General features: G+C 49.0%; 1 protein-coding gene across 2 annotated transcripts in view; it reads left to right on the plus strand.

Moving 5' to 3' along the window:
- VWA2 (von Willebrand factor A domain containing 2) overlaps window positions 1-18,293 on the plus strand; it is a 51,081-nt gene that overhangs the window by 25,803 nt on the left and 6,985 nt on the right. For both annotated transcript variants that reach the window (XM_025397488.1, XM_025397489.1), the window contains exons 6-11: window positions 7,832-8,026; window positions 8,888-9,021; window positions 9,688-9,820; window positions 13,512-13,567; window positions 15,731-15,838; window positions 16,830-17,402. In XM_025397488.1, the coding sequence (XP_025253273.1) occupies window positions 7,832-8,026; window positions 8,888-9,021; window positions 9,688-9,820; window positions 13,512-13,567; window positions 15,731-15,838; window positions 16,830-17,402 (1,199 nt within the window). The remainder of the gene's footprint in view (window positions 1-7,831; window positions 8,027-8,887; window positions 9,022-9,687; window positions 9,821-13,511; window positions 13,568-15,730; window positions 15,839-16,829; window positions 17,403-18,293) is intronic.

Raw genomic sequence — 18,293 nt, forward strand, 5'->3', positions numbered from 1 at the left:
AGGATTATCAACATCATTAACTATTAAGGAAATGCAGATCAGAACCTCAGTGAACTACCATGTCGTAGCCACTACGATGGCTCAAAGACTGACAAAAACAAGTGTTGGTAAAGCTGTGGATAAAGCAGAGCCCTCATCCATTGCTTGTGGGTTTGTAAGTGGTGCGTGCCACATTGGAAAAAAGTTTGGCAGTTCTCAAAATGTTAAACATAGATTTAGGTATGACCCAGCAATTCCACTTCAGGAGAATTAAAAACATGGGCGCACAAAAATAGTTGTATGCTAATGTTCATACCAGTGCTATTTATAGCAGCTCCAAAACGGAAACAATAAAAAATCCTCAACTAATGCATGTATAAACAAAATGTGGTATATCCAAATAATGGAATACTACTCAACTGTAAGAATGAATGAAGTACTGATTCATGGTATAGCATGGAGGAATCTTGAAAACATTAGGTTAAGTGAAAGAAGCCAGGCATAATAGGTCACATACTATATGATTCCACTTTTTTTGTTTTTTTGAGATGGCATCTCATTCTATCACCCTGGCAGGAGTGCGGTGGCGTGATCTCAGCTCACTGCAACCTCCGCCTCCTGGGTTCGAGCGATTCTCCTACTTTAGCCTCTTAAGTAGCTGGGACTATAGGCACCCGCCACCATGCCTGGCAAATTTTTGTATTTTTAATAGAGACGGGGTTTTGCCATGTTGGCCAGGCTGGTCTCGAACTCCTGACCTCAGGTGATTCACCTGCCTCAGCCTCCCAAAGTGCTAGGATTAGAGGCGTGAGCCACCATGCCTGGCCATGATTCTACTTTTTATGAAGCGTCTAGAATAGGCAAATCCATGAAGATAAGAAGTGGACTGGTTATTGCCAGGGGCTGATGGGAATGAGGAATGGCTGCTAATGGGTATAGGGCTTCTTTTGGGGGTAAAGAATATGTTTTGGACTTAGATAGTGGTGATGATTGCACAGCTTTGTGAATATACTAAATATCACTGAATTGTACACTTTAAAAGTGTGAATTTTATGTTATATAAGTTATATCAATAAAGTAGTTACAGAAATTTACCCATTATATGCAGTATGCATTTTCAGAGGAAAAAGGCTGTTGGTATAAGTTTAAGGCTAAAAGTCAAAGACCATTTGAGTGACTTTGACTCAAAGAATTCAGCTCTGCTCTTGTCTGAAAAACTAATCAAATCTCAAAGAATTGGTACAAAAGGAGCAAGGAGAATTGAGATCATCTAGTATGTTTTCCATCCCTTATTTTACAGAGGAGGATATTGAGGCCGAGAAGAAACAGGTGCCCTGGCCAGGATCAGTGGGTTACACTGCCAATCCAGTAGGCCCCACCCAGCTGTCCTTTCCCACCTCTTATCATGCTCCCTCTCCCACACCCCCCAGATGATTAGTTGAGCTGCTTTTCAGCTGTGTTGAGGTCATAACTAAGGGCTTGAGAGCATTATTTATAACATATGAAATGCAGAGACACACTAAGATTGACACATAAGACACATAAGACTTCTTATGTGTCTGAACAAGGTCAGCTCTTCTGGGGCTGTGTATGGTTAGCACTTATGTTTCCTAGGACAACTGTAAGTGACAACAAACAAGGAAAGGAGGCGCTGATTTTTGGCCCCAGTTGTGGGGTTACTGAGGACACTAAAAATGAAGACAAGCTGTTATGAATCAGAACGGAGGAACATGGGCCAAATGGGAGTGATGACCTTCCTTTCTTCTTCTACAGTGAAGTTTTGTTTTTAAATTTTAAACTTTCGTAGGTACGTAGTAGGTGTATATACTTATGGGGTATATGAGGGGTTTTGGTACAGGCATGCAATGAGTAATCATCACATCAGGGAGAATGGGGTATCCATCCCCTCGAGTGACAGTGAAATGTTAAATGCTTGACTGATTAGGACAGCTCGACCCAAACCCAGGATACTTGCCTTTCCAGACCAACGCAATCCCCCAAAAGTATGTTTTGAGGTAGTTAAGAAACCACTCTGACAACCACCTTACTGCTACTTTGCAAGAAGTTTAAAAAACATTGCAGTCAAACCTTCCAACATTGCATCCCACAATAACATAAAATCAAGATAAGACCTGGCTGCTGATTGGTTCCTGAATGCACAGAGCTTCTGGCCTGCTGGCTGCCCAGCCGTGCTCATTTCATTAATCTCATAGTAACACAACCCTGTGTTTACTGTGACTGAATTTTTTGGACTCCCTCCATAGCTTTGTCTCCACTTTACCTTAGCACAAAACTGTTGATGGCCTTCCCTGGCCTCTTTCAAACCACATTAACGTTGAAATGTGGCTTTTAGGTTAGTTAGAATTACAAAGCATTTTGTCTTTTTTTCCCCTTAATATTATTTGGTATGTGCTATTACATAAAGCTGTATTATTTTCCACGTTGATCCTTTTTAATGATTATTTAATAATCCAAGTTCAGCTATCACAGTATATTTAATCTCCTAAAAGGTAACATTTAGGTTGATTCCAGAATTTTTGTCTGTTGTTGAGAAAAAAAGATGTAATCAACATCACTGTACCTACAGTGGGTTTTCTTTTCTTTTTTTTCGTTTTGAGACGGAGTTTCGCTCTTTCACCCAGGCTGGAGTGCAGTGACGCGATTTCGGCTCCCTGCAACCTCTGCCTCCCGGGTTCAAGTGATTATCCTGCCTCAGACTCTCCTGAGTAGCTGGGGTTACAGGCACCTGCCACCACACCCGGCTAATTTTTGTATTTTTAGTAGAGATGGGGTTTCACCATCTTGACCAGGCTGGTCTTGAACTCCTGACCTCAGGTGATCCACCCGCTTTGGCCTCCCAAAGTGCTGGGATTACAGTAGTGAGCCACCGCACCAGCTGGGTTTTTATGAATTATTATTATTGTTAAGACAGGGTCTTTCTCTGTCACCCAGACTGGAATGCAGTGGGGGCGATATCAGCTCACTGCAACCTCCGCCTACCTGTTTCAAGCGATTCTCCTGCCTCGGCCTCCCGATAGCTGGATTACAGGCCCCTGCCACCATACCTGGCTAATTTTTTTCTCTTTTTGTATTTTTAGTAGAGATGAGGTTTCACCATGTTGGCCAGGATGGTCTCTAACTCCTGACCTCAGGTGATCCGCCCACCTCGGTCTCCCAAAATGCTGAGATGACAGGCATGAGCCACAGTGCCTGGCCCCTTATGAATTATTTTTCATAGTCTGTTTCATGGCCTGCTGACATCAGAATGACTTTCAGGGAGGTGAGGGAGGGAGAGAGAGGGAGTGCTGGTTTGAAATCTAGATTCTCAGGCCAAGTTGCAGACCCACCAATTTGGACTGTCAGGGAATAGGACCTGAAAATCCACATCATTAAGTCTCCTGAGAGATTTTTATGAACACTAGAATTTGAGACTAGACTCAAAAGATAAACTTCTTACAGTAGGCCGCTGTGGGTTCATTTTGGTAACAGCCACCCACTAGGTCCTCAGAGGCGCTGGACCCAGTATTTCATCCTCTAACAATACTATTTCTTTCCCCTTTTAACGTGGAAGGAAACTGGGACTCAGGTCAAGTAACTTTTCCAAGTTTACCTGCTAAGATATTGCAAAACTAATATTTGAGCCCCTCCACCTCTGGAACTCATGTTCTTAATTACTTGTCTGTACTGATAGCAAAATGTTTTCATTCTAGCCCTCCCACCACCCCTCTCCAAAAGTTCATGCATGGCAGTCATCACCCCCAAGACAGTAGCTGATCTGTGAACTTTCATCTTGTAACCTAGTTTAGTCCAATTTGAGAGAAATTAGAAAAATCCTGGTGAGACTCTGGCCTCAGAGCCCCCCTGTCTGGGTTCAAGTCCTGCCTTCACCACTCATGAGCGGCATAACCTTAGTTTACACCCTTCTCTGGACTCTCCTATTCCAGAAAGCTGTGGTGAGAATTACATGAGAATATGCTAAGCGTATGTAGATAAACATAGGTTGAGCACAGCATCTGGCACCTGCTAAGTGGCCAGGAAATATTAGCAGTTATTACCACTATTCTCTGAGTGGGGTTTCCTCGTTGGTTAAATGTGGAAGTAGATGCTGAGCTCAGAACAGACTCTCAGGCAGAAATGCTTCCTAGAGTAAGCGGAGAGGTTTCTTCTCACATCTCAGAGGTCAAGCCATGAGGAATCTCACCTTACCTTGGTTGCAAGCCAGCAGACAGGGTTCTTGTGGGAAAGCCTTCACAGGGTGCTGAGGTAGAGAGGGTGACAGCATCGGTTATCACTGCTGAGCAATGTGAAGGCCTGTGTGGTGGGCAGCCTGGGCTCTCATGTCTCTGAAATTTAATTTCTCTGTAACCACAGGCTGATAGTTGTGAAGAGGGAGGCCCAGACCCACTAGAAAATCTGAATGGGCCAGATGTGGTGGTTCACACCTGTAATCCCAGCACTCTGGGAGGCCAGGGCAGGTGGATCACCTGAGGTCAGGAGTTCGAGACCAGCCTGGCCAACACGGTGAAACCCTGTCTCTACTAAAAATACAAACATTAGCAGGGCATGGTGGTGAGTGCCTGTAGTCCCAGCTACTCGGGAGGCTGAGGCAGGAGAATCGCTTAAACCCGGGAGGTGGAGGTTGCAGTGAGCTGAGAGTACGCCACGGCACTCCAGCCTGGGTGACAGAGTGAGACTCCGTCTCAAAAAACAAGAAAACAAAATCTGGATGGAACCCAAGCCTTCCCCTGAAGGTGGTAGGTGGAAAGGAAAACCAGTTTAACTCTGAAGGGGCCCAAGGGCAGACCCCTGTGAGAAACAGAACAGAGTGTGGGGAACAAGTACTTTTTCTTTTCATTCCTAAAGTTGTGAGCCTATAGGAGTGATAATGATCAGATGGACCACAGGGGAGGGGAGGCTTTGGGGAGAGAAGGCAAGGACTGGTTGAGAACCTCAGAATCCAAGAACATAGCCAGGAGGCCATAGGGCTCAGTGGCCAGTGGCTAGAGGCGCAGGTTGCTTCAAAGCCACTGAAGCACCTTGACTTTGGATGAGAAGAAAGTTTTGTGAGCATTTAGGCGGACAGTTTAGAACAGGGGGTGGCAAACTTTTTCAGTAAAAGCTTGTATAGTAAATAATTGTATTTTTAGGCCAGTGCTCTCTGTGTAGACAGTACATAAATCAGTGGGTATGGCTGTTTTCCAATAAAACTTTATAAAAATGGACAGCAGGCCAGATTGAGCTGACTCCTGGAGAGGAAAGAGCATCAACTTCAAAATCAACCAGACTGGGCTTAAACTCCAGTTCCGACCTCCACTAGCCAGATGAGAGTCACGTGCCTTCACGAGTATGTAACTATCTGTTTAAGAACTTGGGCTGTGGAAGTGGAGGGCCTTGGGTTCAAGTCCTGCCTTCACCACTCATGAGTGGCATAACCTTAGTTTAGACCCTTCTCTGGACTCCCCTATTCTAGAGAGCTGTGGCGAGAATTATATGATAATATGCTAAGCATATATAGATAAACATGAGCACAGTGGCACATGCTAAATGCCTGGGAAATATTAGCAGTTATCACTGTTCTCTGAATGGAGTTTCCTCGTTTGTTAAGTGTTAAGATTAGCACTTTTTACCATGGATGTAAGGATTACATTCAGTAACAGGTGTGTGTGTGAAGTGTCTGGCATAAAGTAAAATGTCAGCACTAATATTATCCTTTAGAAATGGAAGCCATTCTGCTCTCCCAGGAGCCCTGGAAGAACACTCTTTTTAAATATAAGAGCTCTTTGGTGAAGGAAACAGTATTAGTGGGAATCAGAATTGGGTTGGTGGTCTTCGGTATCTAATGTGTGATCCAGCAGGGTGTGAGAGGAGTTAGGGGCGCTTGGGAGTCAGTGGCGTAGGTGTAGTCTTCCTCTTCGAAGACTCATCCGTGTTGGTATGCTCTGTTTTTCTTTGATAAGCCCATTGTCCAAGCCAAGCTCTGCTCACTAGCTCCAGAACACAGGTTGCATTGCTCACCTGTGTCTTTGCTTTAACCCCTTCCTGTAATCAGGATGGCTTCTTCCTTTCCTCATCAGCGGATTCACCAAGACCCCATTTAAAAGCTCTTTCCCCCAAAGTCTGTTCCCTGACAGCTGCACCCCACAATGAATCTGCTCCTCCAAATTCCTGTTATTTGCATCCTTGCATTTCTGTTTACTTGCTGTCTTGTAGATCCCGTATCTTTAACTAGACCGGGAGTTCTTTAAGGGGCGGGATCGCGGTTATACTTCCTGGTCTCCATTTCACTATCTTCCCTCTAGTGGATCCACAGTAAATACTCATGGGTTGAAAACAAGTAAGTGAATTTTTAACCGATGCAAATGTCAGTATATATATTGTAGGCAAGACAGTTAATTCTAGGAGTTGTCAGCTATTGTTGACATTTTTTAACTTTATGGAGCACCGCAAAGAAAACTGCCCTTTAAGAGCTTGCTTGTGTTAGAAAGCAATAAAAGTGAAGAATATTCTAGGGCTGGTCTATAAATCCTTCCCAAGCACAATTTTCACGCTGTTTGCCTGTCTTGCTGCTGAATGGAGAGCACTTTGAAGACTGAGGGGAAGGTGGAACCACAACATGAAAGGAGCCTGGATTCCTGAGTAGCTGCTTGGAGGGGAGCCAACCAGGAGAGATGCCTGGGCAGGAGGACTCATGTCAGACTTGCATGAAAAATAAACACACACACACACACACACACACACACACACACACACACAGAGCAGGCAATGCCCATGCCTCTTGTCAGTTGGATGTTTTCACATTAGAAGAATGACCATAGTTAGGGTTGAATTACAGGTAGGCGTTGCCTTAATTTATGGTTGGTACAATCTGAGTGTAAATGTGCCCCCCATCTAGAGTCTGTGGTTAGTCACTATTACAGAATAATGCTCCCACAGGGTTTTCTCTGTGTGTACAGTTGATAACCACAGTAATTCCATCAGCCTCACAGTGTTGATCATGTTTGGATGGGCTACAAACCACTGAATAGTTTGGCTGCAACAGGGACTGACTCACAATTCAGTAACCTAAAATCCATTGTAGTGAGTCATTATTTTCTGTCCAGCTGACACTCAAAGCTGGCAGTCCTCTCTCTGACAGGACACTTACAGGAGTCTCCTAATTTGAGATTTAGCAGAGATACTGCTCTGGGATTCCAGGACTAGTCAACAGTTCCTATAACTGAGCTGTGAGGATGAGAGAGTCTCAAGCCATGGCAAATAGAGCACCACTGGCATCCCGATGAGATGGGACCCCTGTAGTCTGCCCTGATCTGGAGGTGGTCAGACAGCTCAGCCTTCCAGCTCCCAACCCTGAATCTGGACATGGCCCACAAAGGCCTGGATCACATAAAAGACTCATCACACCTTTGCCTTGAAGCCCTGTCCTTCACTCTTATGGATCCTTCCTCATACAGTTTTCCTAAGCTCAGTTATCTGCTTTCCCAACCCAAGATGTTGAGCCATAACAAGAAGGAGATGACGCAGGGATGAGGAGATGGGAGGCAGGTATCAGACAAATGACAAGAGCTGTCGGCCCAGAGTCATCACTCGGGGAGGAGAAAACACACCCAACACACAAAGAATGACATTATTACAGAATACAACAGAGACTTGCAGGGTGAATCTCAAGTGCATGGAAAAAGTAATTTCTGTTCATTGTTGTGGTTTAGATGGTAGAACTATCACTTTGAGCCTCTGCTAGGAGAAGGTGACTTTTTGCTAATAACAGAAGAGCCCATCGATTTCCGGCTCTCATCCCAACTTCACCTCCTTGCATCACTCACTTTGCTTCTTTTTTCCTTCTGGGTGTGCACAGAGGAGGGCGCACGGAGACGGGACTTGCTCTGAAATACCTTCTGAACAGAGGGTTCCCTGGAGGCAGAAATGCCTCTGTGCCCCAGATCCTTGTCATCGTCACTGATGGGAAGTCCCAGGGACATGTGGCACTGCCAGCCAAGCAGCTGAAGGAAAAGGGTGTCACTGTGTTTGCTGTGGGGGTCAGGTTTCCCAGGTAAGAGCCTCAGTCACCCTGGAACAAGCCCTCAGGTGGTCAGCCTGGGGATCGTGTCATGGCCATGGGAAGGGAGGGGACTGGAAGAGCTGTCCGGGTCCTTCCCTGGATCTGTCTTTTGCTCACTTTGCCATTTTGGCTCCACTGCACAGGAAGCTTCGACCTTTGGGAGCCTAAGCATTTGCATTGACTTTGGTTTTGTTTGAACACTTGGTTGCAAGTACCAGAAATTCTGCTGAAATTTATTTGGGCAAAAATGGAAATTCATGGAGTCATCTCATTCACTGGGTGGGATGGGGGTCCCTCGGGGTGGGCAGGAGCCAGGGACTTCAGTGTGATCAAGATTCTTCCACACATCTCTGCTGTTCTCTGCCTGTTGCCTCCTCTCTTACCTGACTTTCTTAGGAAGCTGGAACTGGAGCTGCGGATGGTGCCCAGCTCACGTCTTCAGAGCTCCACCCTGGAGAGAAAAGACCCCTTTCCACAGTTTAACAATGCAAGAAAATCCTCTAATCAACCTGAGGCAGAGCCCACTCTTGGGGCCAGGGGAGGGGGAGTCTGGCTGGCCACTCCCCTTTACCCCATTTGTCTAGCTGCTGGGCAAATAGGCTTTCCTAGAAGAGAGGAGGGTACAGATGCATTCTGTTACCAGCTGTGCTTGCTTGTTCTTTACTTGCTGTTACCTAGAACCACTTTCTTTCATTTCCATTCTGGTTAACTGTTTTCCTCACCAGCTATGGGTCTGACAAAACCAGACACTAAATCTGTGCTGCCATCCACAAGGAACCCATGGCCTAGGAGATGAGTGGGCAGGAGAAGGGTGGGTACAGGGCCACAAGCTGTCACAACCCCTTGGCACAGGTGGGAGGAGCTGCATGCCCTGGCCAGCGAGCCGAGAGAGCAGCATGTGCTGTTGGCTGAGCAGGTGGAGGACGCCACCAACGGCCTCTTCAGCACCCTCAGCAACTCTGCCATCTGTTCCAGCACCACGCCAGGTAAGACCTTCCAGCCTGGAGGGAGTGGAAGTGCCATGTGGGGTCAGGGAGGGCTCCCTGAGGCAAGAGGTCAGGACCCAGGAGCCTCCCAGGGAGGGAGGGCAGGCAAGAGAGAGACCGGCAGCCTCCACCCTGGGCACTCTGCTGTCTCCCTGTGCCCTGCCCTGTGAGTTTCCCAGCTGGGAGCCCCGAGCTTGTCTTCATGGAGGTAGAGAGGCCCAGGGCTTGAGACTCAGACGTAGTAGGTTCCTTGTCCCCTGCTCAAGAGAGAGCCAAGTCTCCTGCCCCTGCCTTGGTTCACACAGAGGAGCACAAGGAGGCTTTCTGCTTGGTGCAAGATCCCTGCATTCTAGTTGTCCTTGTCAGGGTCCACCCAGGAGCCAGAGTGATGACATTATGTGGAGTGTACATGTGTGCACATTATGTAAAAGCTGTGTTGGGTGGGGCCCAGCAGAGGAGATGCTTAGAGACTGGATGCCCCGCTGAACAGGCAGAGCAGGGCCACTCACCTGGAGATGTGCCCTGACCTGAGAGAGCAGAAGGTGGCCAGCCTGGGGGTGTGGTGAAAACTCCCAGGAGCGGGAGCAGCCGCTGGGGGAGCGTGTGTGGCGGGAGGAGGTGGAACCCTGTCTCCTCCGTGGGTGCGGGTGTGTGTTGTGGACACAGACTGCAGGGTCGAAGCGCACCCCTGTGAGCGCAGGACGCTGGAGATGGTCCGGGAGTTCGCCGGCAATGCCCCGTGCTGGAGAGGATCGCGGCAGGCCCCTGCGGTGCTGGCTGCACACTGTCCCTTCTACAGGTTGGTCTGCAAGCTCTGGGCTCGGCCTGGGTGGAGATGAAGGCCCCCACCCCTGAGCTGTGGGGAGGATAGCACTTTGGGGCCCCGCCATGGAGACTGTGACGGGGATTGAAGCAGACCTGGGAGGGAACCAAGGACATAGCCATGGGAGAACAGGGAGAGGTACAGCTACTCGGTATCAGCATCCCTTAATCCACAGCCCAGGCACCCAGGGCGAGCGCTGGTGGCAGGGTCACAGGCATTCTGGAAGGCTGGTGAGTGAGCCAAGCGCTGACCCTGCAGGGCAGTGGTCTCCACTTGTGATATTGATTTGGTAATTTGGTTCCTCTGAGCACCAGTTTCCACATTATGGGGGCTGAGTGAGGCAGGAGGATCAAGATGAATTCCAATCAGGGAGGCTGTGGGATGCTGGGTTCTTCGGGATTGGAGCCCAGGCACCCAAGAGCACCTGCTGCCCGGCCGCCAGCCCATCCCTCCCAAACACTCCCCACGCCATTCCTTTAGACTATCTGCCATTCAGCACCTCTGTCCGGAGTCCAGTGACCCTGCTACTGTCCCTTTCTGGGGGTCCAGGGCAGTGTTTGAATCAGCTACATCTTGCCTATTGGTCCTCCTCCAGCGATGAGCTCATAGCACAGCACACAGCAGTGAAATTGGCTGAGAAGCCTCAGGGCTGTGCTGGGCTGATGGAAAATCCAAAGACTGTTTCTCTGGGAAAGGTCAGTCCCCTACAAGAGGGTCAGAGGAGATGGGGCCTCATGCCACATCGGGGCCACCAGAGGCTCTCCTCACAACCCAAGCTCTTAAGTGAAAGGAGGAGTTGATTTGTTCCTTGATGGCCACGTTCTAAGTGCCCGCTCAGCCAGGCAATATGTGATAAGGAGACAGCACAGTTGCTGCCCCCAAGGAATCGTGGTCTAGAGCAGGGCATTGGAAAAGGAGACCAGAGGCCACCCTGAGGCATCCTAGGTGCTGGGGTGGAGTCTGTCCTCTCTGGGATGTCACAGAGAAGGGGCCGCTCGAGCAGTTTTGCAAGATTTGGAACTGTGGTGGTGGGCAAGGTGCCCAGAGCCGGGAGCAGGTGGGAGAGGCTGGTGGCCGCAGTGTATACTTCCTGGGCCTTGTATTCAGACTCTGCTGTCAGCCTGCTGAATTTTTAATCCTAGCAGCACCACTAGGGAGCTGTGAACTTACCACTGCATGTTTCTGCGTTTGAAAAGGGGTGTGATAATAATCATAACTGCCCTACAGGGTTGTTGAGAGCATGCGGTGATTTAATAGGTAGATGCGTTAATATTGCAGGCTCCTAGAATGAAGCATTTGGGAGCTCTTTATCTATTTCCTCACTCAAGAAATACCCACGGAGGGCGTCCTGTGCTCCCCGGCACTCACCCAAGTCCTGGGGAATCAGCACCAGCATCTCAGAAACACATCTACCCTCACAAGCTGATGCTCTAGTGATGGGAGGCAGCCATTCCAAAATGAATACAGAAAATAAACTGTTCAGTGGTAGCAGGTGTTGTGGAGGAACACAACAGCAAGACGGAGATGTGGTGGGGTAGGCGGGAGCGCTGGGGCAAGGTCACAGTTTGAAATGGAGTGGCCAGGGAGGGCCTTGCAGAGCATGTGGCATTTGTGTCCAGACCTGAGGGAGGTGGGGAGCGAACTGTGTGCAGGTCCCTGCGAAGCCCTGTGGGTAGTGTCTGCACCATAAATGCTGATTCCCAGGGAGGCCTGAGTCAGGGAGCAGGAGGGGCCCAGGGAGCTTTCTGGGCTAGGACTTGTGGCTTTATTATGAGGTCGCTAGGATAGACATGGAAGAGAAGACGATTTCTCTTGAATGAGCTGGCAGTTTGGCATACTTTGTTTTTATTGTTATCATTTTTTTGAGACAAGGTCTTGCTCTGTCACCAGGATGGAGTACAGTGGCAGGATCATGGCTCAGTGCAGCCTCAAAATTCCAGGCTCAAGTGATCCTCACATTTCAGCCTCCTTAGTAGTTGGGACTACAGACACGCACCACTGTGGCCAGCTAATTTTTAAGGTTTTTTTTTTAATTTTTTTTTTAATATAGGTGGGGTCTTACTATGTTGCCCAGGCTTGTCTTAAACTCCTGAGCTCAAGCCATCCTCCTGCCTCGGCCTTTCATAGTGCTGGGATTACAGGCATGAGCTACCACGCCCAGCCTTGGCAACCTTTATTTCAGCAACTCCATGAGCTCTTAATTGACTTGGATTTTACTCCATTTTACCCCAGGGAAGACCCTGCCCTAGAGGAGCACCTGATTGGCCTGCCCCTGGCGTGGGCAGCCCAGGGCAGGATCTTGTTAGAAGAAGCCTTATTTGGAGAACTTTAGGGAATGTTTTTGCCAAGGCCCAAGAGTCTTCTCAGGTGAGGCCGTCCCAGGAATTGCTGCCAACCCAGAGTGGGCTTTCTGCCCCCGGATGAGGAACTGCTCCTGTGGCAGCAGGGCACATGGTCCCGGAGCCTCAGGAGAGGCGAGGATGAGGCCCAGAGGGCAGAGTGGGGGGATTTGGGGTCATGGTCAGGGTTTGGACCCCAGTTCTGCTGTGTTCCAGTAACTATGTGACCTCAGGGGACCTAAGTCAGCCCTCAGAACCCATTTGCCTATCTGGAACATGGAGGGAACCATCTCTTCAGGTAGCTGTGGTTAATGGAACACCCGCGGGTGGAAGCCACCGCAGGAATGGTGGCTGCTGTGTTATCACAGAACGTTAGTTCTCCAGCAGACCTGAGAAGTCATTGAGCCCAGTGGCTTGCATGTCTTCACCTGCAGAGCCTCGTGTGGACACTTGTTGTGCAGACCAGATAGAAGCAGCACACCTGGGGTGGAGGGGTGGGGCTGGGGCACTGCGGGAGGCCTGGAGCCTTGTTCCTTCAGTCCTCTTCTCTCCCCATCAAAGCTTTAAGAAATACAGTTGAAAACTGCAGATAGAATTACTATACAAAGAAGAAAGTGAAGACCAGAGGAGGAAAGTAACATGTCTGTGGTCACACAGCCAAAATCCAGTTGCCCATTTCCCAATATTTCTCTCCCTACTGCATTGTGAGCCTTAGAAAGTAACTTATAATAAAAAGCTGTTGCTACAGTTTGAGGTTTTGCATGTGGATGTCTCTATCTTCAAATGTGATAGCCAGCTTATGTTACCTCTTTTTCTTTTTTTTTCCCCCCCCCTTTTTGAGATGGAGTCTTACTCTGTTGCCTAGGCTGGAGTGCAGTGGCGCGATCTCGGCTCACTGCAACCTCCACCTCCCGGGTTCAAGCAATTCTCCTGCCTTAGGCTCCTGAGTAGCTGGGATTACAGGCACACTATGCCCAGCTAATTTTTTTTATTTTTAGTAGAGATGGGGTTTCACCATGTTGGCCAGGCTGGTCTCGAACTCCTGACCTCAAGCGATCTGCCCACCTTGGCCTCCAAAGTGTTGGGATTACAGGCGTGAGCCACCACACCTAGCCTTTTTTTTTTTTTAATTGTCACTGGATAGTTAAAACATTTCCTGCTCTGTGTGCAGAGAAAAGTTAGGGTAGAATCAAGAAAGAAAACCAGGAAGTCTGTCTTTCTTCTGCACTGGAATCTTCCATCAGCTTTTGGTGTTGTAAATCATCTTACGTTTCTGCCCTCCCCTTACACCTCTGATCTGTCTATCATTCTGTTTCCTTGGATTGTAGCTGGAAGAGAGTGTTCCTAGCCCACCCTGCTACCTGCTACAGGACTACCTGCCCAGGTATGATCTGCCTGTTGGATTACCGGTTCTTTCAGGGCCCTGGACCCAGGCTGCTTTGTAAAGGGGCTTTTACAATCCTGGGACAGAGGGTGGGGTTGTGACTGGCTCCAGGACGGAGGGATGGGGCGCCTGGTGGGCAGAGGAGAGTGTGCTCTTCACTCACTCCATGGTGTTTGCTTATTCAGAATGGAGTGGCGGCTTTGGGATTACTCCCCTGAACCAGTGTTATGTGCATTGGTGAGAGGCAGAGAAAGGCAGGCACCGAGCACCAGCTTTGCAGACATCCTCAAAGCCAGCACCAAACTCAGGGCAAGATACCTGAATGATTTCCTCCTCTATAAAATGGGGCGATGTTTACCCGATGTCCGGAAGCCCATTTCCCTCCTTCATATGAAAGGAGGCATCGTATATGAGGTCCTGGTGAAGATTCGGTAGATAATGCCCATGGAAGTAATCCCTCAGCTGTAAAATCCCAAATTAACGTGAGGAATCATCGATGCCATTATGCATCATTCAGCATGGTTCCCCAGTGTGCCCTCACGGTCCCTCACCATCCCTCACCTGGGGTGCTAGTGACCCCACTGACCTGGGAGCTCAAAATTGCACTTGAATGTGTAGGTGTCAGTCCTGGGGTGGATTTGCTACTCCTGATGAGTAGCCCGTCTCCCGGAAGCAATGCCAGCAGTTAGACACACAGGCAGGGTAGTGAGCGTCCCTATTTGGGGTTAGGTGATCCCTTCAGTATGTTCTCACGGTTTGCAGTTCCAGCATCACGGCCTCTGAAGCATAGGGGAATCTGAGAGTGGAGCTGTTTCTGCTCAGTAATTAAGGTTTGAGGACTTATGGTTTAGAAACTAGAGTGAAATGGCTTTCAATCCCAGCTCTACCTCTTACCAATGATCTGACCTAGGGCATGTGACTTCTATTCATTTAGCTTCAGCTTCCTCATCTGTCATATAGGGTTTTTATAGTTCCTACCTAAGGTTGTGACAGTGAAATGAGAAAAGCAGTGTATTGTGCTTAGCACAGTCCCTGGCACATAATAGATGCTCAGTTAAAGGCCACTGTTGCCAATGTCAGTGAGCCTCCAGTTATTTCCAGTCTCCCGACTGATATAACCGCAGCCCCAGTGAGCTGCCTAGACTTAGCCTTAATCTTTTCTGCCTTTGAAAAGTCTATACTTTAATTATAATGATGTGGCCATCAAGTAACAGATTAATATTTTTAAGCAAAAAGGACAAGAAAATGCCAGTCCCAATTGTGACCACACTCAGCTGCTTCTCCAGCCCTTGGAATACACAATCACATGAAGACCCTGTTTGTTTTCTGTAACCCTGGGAAGGAGGTCATGTGGTTTTAGCTGCATTTTGTAATAATTGACAAGGAAAGTGATGAGATGCTCAGGCATGGAGCACAGGGAATCATAGATCAGACACTTCAGAATGGGTCAGATTTTGACACAGGCTGTGGTTTCCCATGTAAACTTTCAGCTTTGAAGAGGCCTTGCTCATAATTTGGGTCTCATATCTAAAAGTCAATACTGTCATTACCTGTTGGGGAGTGTTTTTTTAGTACTGAGACTTTCTGCGGATTAATTCATTTAATCCTCATGATAACCCCACAGAACAAGTTCAGTTCCCATCACTCCTTTTGAGATGAGGATATGAAGATGGGAGATGTTAATTAAGGTGCTGGAGGAAGTGGAAGGGCCACATTCAGTGCTGAGCAGCCTGACCGCAGGATCCGAAGGCTGGTGTGTTTTGCTGTGCCAGGCGCAGAGGCCATTAAGACAACCCTGTGTAGAACTTAGAAGACAGGGCCCCATTGGCACCACAGCTCTCTTTCAGTCTTGAGGCACCCACACTTGATGTCACAGAGAGCTTCCTCCTTGTCAAGCTCCAGTCTGACACCAGTTCATCACACAGCACCTTACAAAGCCTGCTACAGAGCATCCTTTACCAACCGTGCCCAGCTCCTCCTCTATGAACTCGGCAGTGCTTTCCCCTCTGCTACAGGTTTCCTGGTGAACTGTGAGGGAAGGAAGGGGCTGGCCACTGTTAGAGCAGGAAACCAGCTGCACCCACACCTCTGGCCAGTCCTCTCTACTACTCTCTACTCCTCTGTGCTATGGTGCTTAGCGGTTAATGGGCATCTCTCTGATAGGCCCCTGTGACTCGCAGCCCTGCCAGAATGGAGGCACGTGTGTTCCAGAAGGACTGGACGGGTACCAATGCCTCTGCCCGCTGGCCTTTGGAGGGGAGGCTAACTGTGGTAGGTATGCACCGGCCCTGTAAGACTGCCCACTGGGGAGCAAGGAGAGGACAGGCTCCCCTTTTTACTGCACACCCTTCCAGTTTCTGGGTAGAAACTGGCCCTCAAGCCATCTGCTTTTCAGTGCACCACTGGTCTGCGGTTCACGTGGTGCAGCCTCTCAGTGTTCCGTGAGTAGATAATTCGGGTGGCTGAGCTCTGGAGGAGACAGCAGCTCCCAGCTTATTAGCTGCAGAATGGTCATTGCTTGAAGTTTGAGTGCTGCCCAGCCCAGCTGAAGGCAGGAGTCTACCCAATTCTGGCTCCCAGTCCTGGGCAGAGTCTTTTCTTCTCTATTCTATGAAAGCAGAGAAAGGAGCCCCAACTCCTTTTGATTTTAGAGGTGTGAAATGAAGATAATAGTAGGCTTTACCTCATTGGGTGGTTGAGAGTTTTAAATAAGATTATGCAAAGTGCTTAGTATCATGCTTGATGCATATAAGGGCTTGCTGAACAGTAACTTTTAAAAACGTGATAACTGGGTTAGTTGAAGATCTCTATGAAAAAATTAATCTTGACCCTGTACCTCACAACCCTTCCAGAAGTCAATTCTAGCATGGCTATAGACCTCCATGCAAAAGGCAAAGCAGTGAAGCCTCTAGAAGCAAACACAGGAGCATATATTCATGATCTTGAGGTAAACAAAGATTTATCAGGGCACACACTGGACTAACCATAATGGAAAAAAGTGATAATGTAGATGGCATTTTGGTTTTTTTAAGTGGCTAAATGGAGACCCTCAGCGAGTGCCAGGAGTGCCGTGTCTGGCCTTGTCTCTAACCCTGAGACGAGCACTGGTCACTTAAGCTTGGGGGCCCACAGTTTCTCTGCCCCATCTCCCTCCTGGGACGGGGTTTCTCCTGCCCTGCGTGGTAGTTCAGCGTCTCGGGTGGGACAGATCACATGCTGCAAGGCCATGGCTTGACTGTGGGTGTTGCTGTGATCCCCGCAGCCCCGAAGCTGAGCCTGGAATGCAGGGTCGACCTTCTCTTCCTGCTGGACAGCTCTGCGGGCACCACTCTGGATGGCTTCCTGCGGGCCAAAGCCTTCGTGAAGCAGTTTGTGCAGGCCGTGCTGAGTAAGGACTCTCGGGCCCGAGTAGGCGTGGCCACGTACAGCAGGGAGCTGCTGGTGGCGGTGCCCATTGGGGAGTACCAGGATGTGCCTGACCTGGTCAGGAGCCTTGATGGCATTCCCTTCCGTGGTGGCCCCACCCTGATGGGCAGTGCCTTGCGGCAGGCGGCAAACCGTGGCTTTGGGAGCGCCACCAGGACAGGCCAGGACCGGCCACACAGAGTGGTGGTTTTGCTCACTGAGTCACGCTCCGAGGATGAGGTCGCGGGCCCAGCACGTCACACAAGGGCGCGAGAGCTGCTCCTGCTGGGTGTAGGCAGTGAGGCCGTGCGGGCAGAGCTGGAGGAGATCACGGGCAGCCCAAAGCATGTGATGGTCTACTCGGACCCTCAGGATCTGCTCAACCAAATCCCTGAGCTGCAGGGGAAGCTGTGCAGCCGGCAGCGGCCAGGTAAGGTCCCGGTGCCTGACCCAGGGCCGCTGGTCAGCAGGCAGGTCCTTCCTCCTTTTGGCTGCCACCTAACCATCATTCTCTGCCAGTGCCCCTTCTAGGGGCTGAAACCACAGCCCCACTCTTTTAGTTACCAGTCACATAATTTCTCAGTTTACCTGTCAACAAAAATGGGACTAATAGTAGTACTTCCTGAGAGACCTTTAGTGAGAATTAAGTAAGATAGGCGGTGTACATGCTTAGTACAGAGTAAGCACTCAGCAAACTCTAGGTGTTGCTGTTACTATTAATCATGATTTTATTATTGTTACAAAGAGCTCTGAATCTACCCAGCGGGCTCCAGAGCAGCAGCTTGCCAGCTCCTTTGATGGCAATCCACAGGAAGAAGTGCATTCCTGGTGCACACATGCACATGTATGCACAGACACAGATGCACGTGCATGCACACCTGCTGGTACAGCCACACACAACTGAAACAAACGCTTCCTGAGAGGATACTTACCCTGTCTACCTGGGAGGGATTCTGACATTTTTCTCTTCTGTTTTGCAAACCATGAAGTTGATTTTTTATGACCCTATTGGAAGGCACTCTAGAGAACACTGTTTCCGTGCAGAGGCCTGGCCCGTGGCCAGAGATGTCGTAACTGAAACACGTCCTTTTTTTCTTTTGAGACAGGGTCTTGCTGTTACCCAGGCTGGAATGCAGTGGCACGATCATAGCTCACTGCAGCCTCAAACTCCTGAGCTCATGTGATCCTTCCACCTCAGCCTCCAGAATAGCCAGGACTACAGGTGCACAACACCATGCCCAGCTAATTGTTTTATTTTTTATAGAGATGTGGTCTTGCTGTGTTGCCCAGGCTGGTCTCGAACTCCTAGGCTCAAACAATC

This window comes from Theropithecus gelada, chromosome 9 (genome assembly GCF_003255815.1).
Source record: "Theropithecus gelada isolate Dixy chromosome 9, Tgel_1.0, whole genome shotgun sequence".
NCBI classification, from domain to species: Eukaryota; Metazoa; Chordata; class Mammalia; order Primates; family Cercopithecidae; genus Theropithecus; species Theropithecus gelada.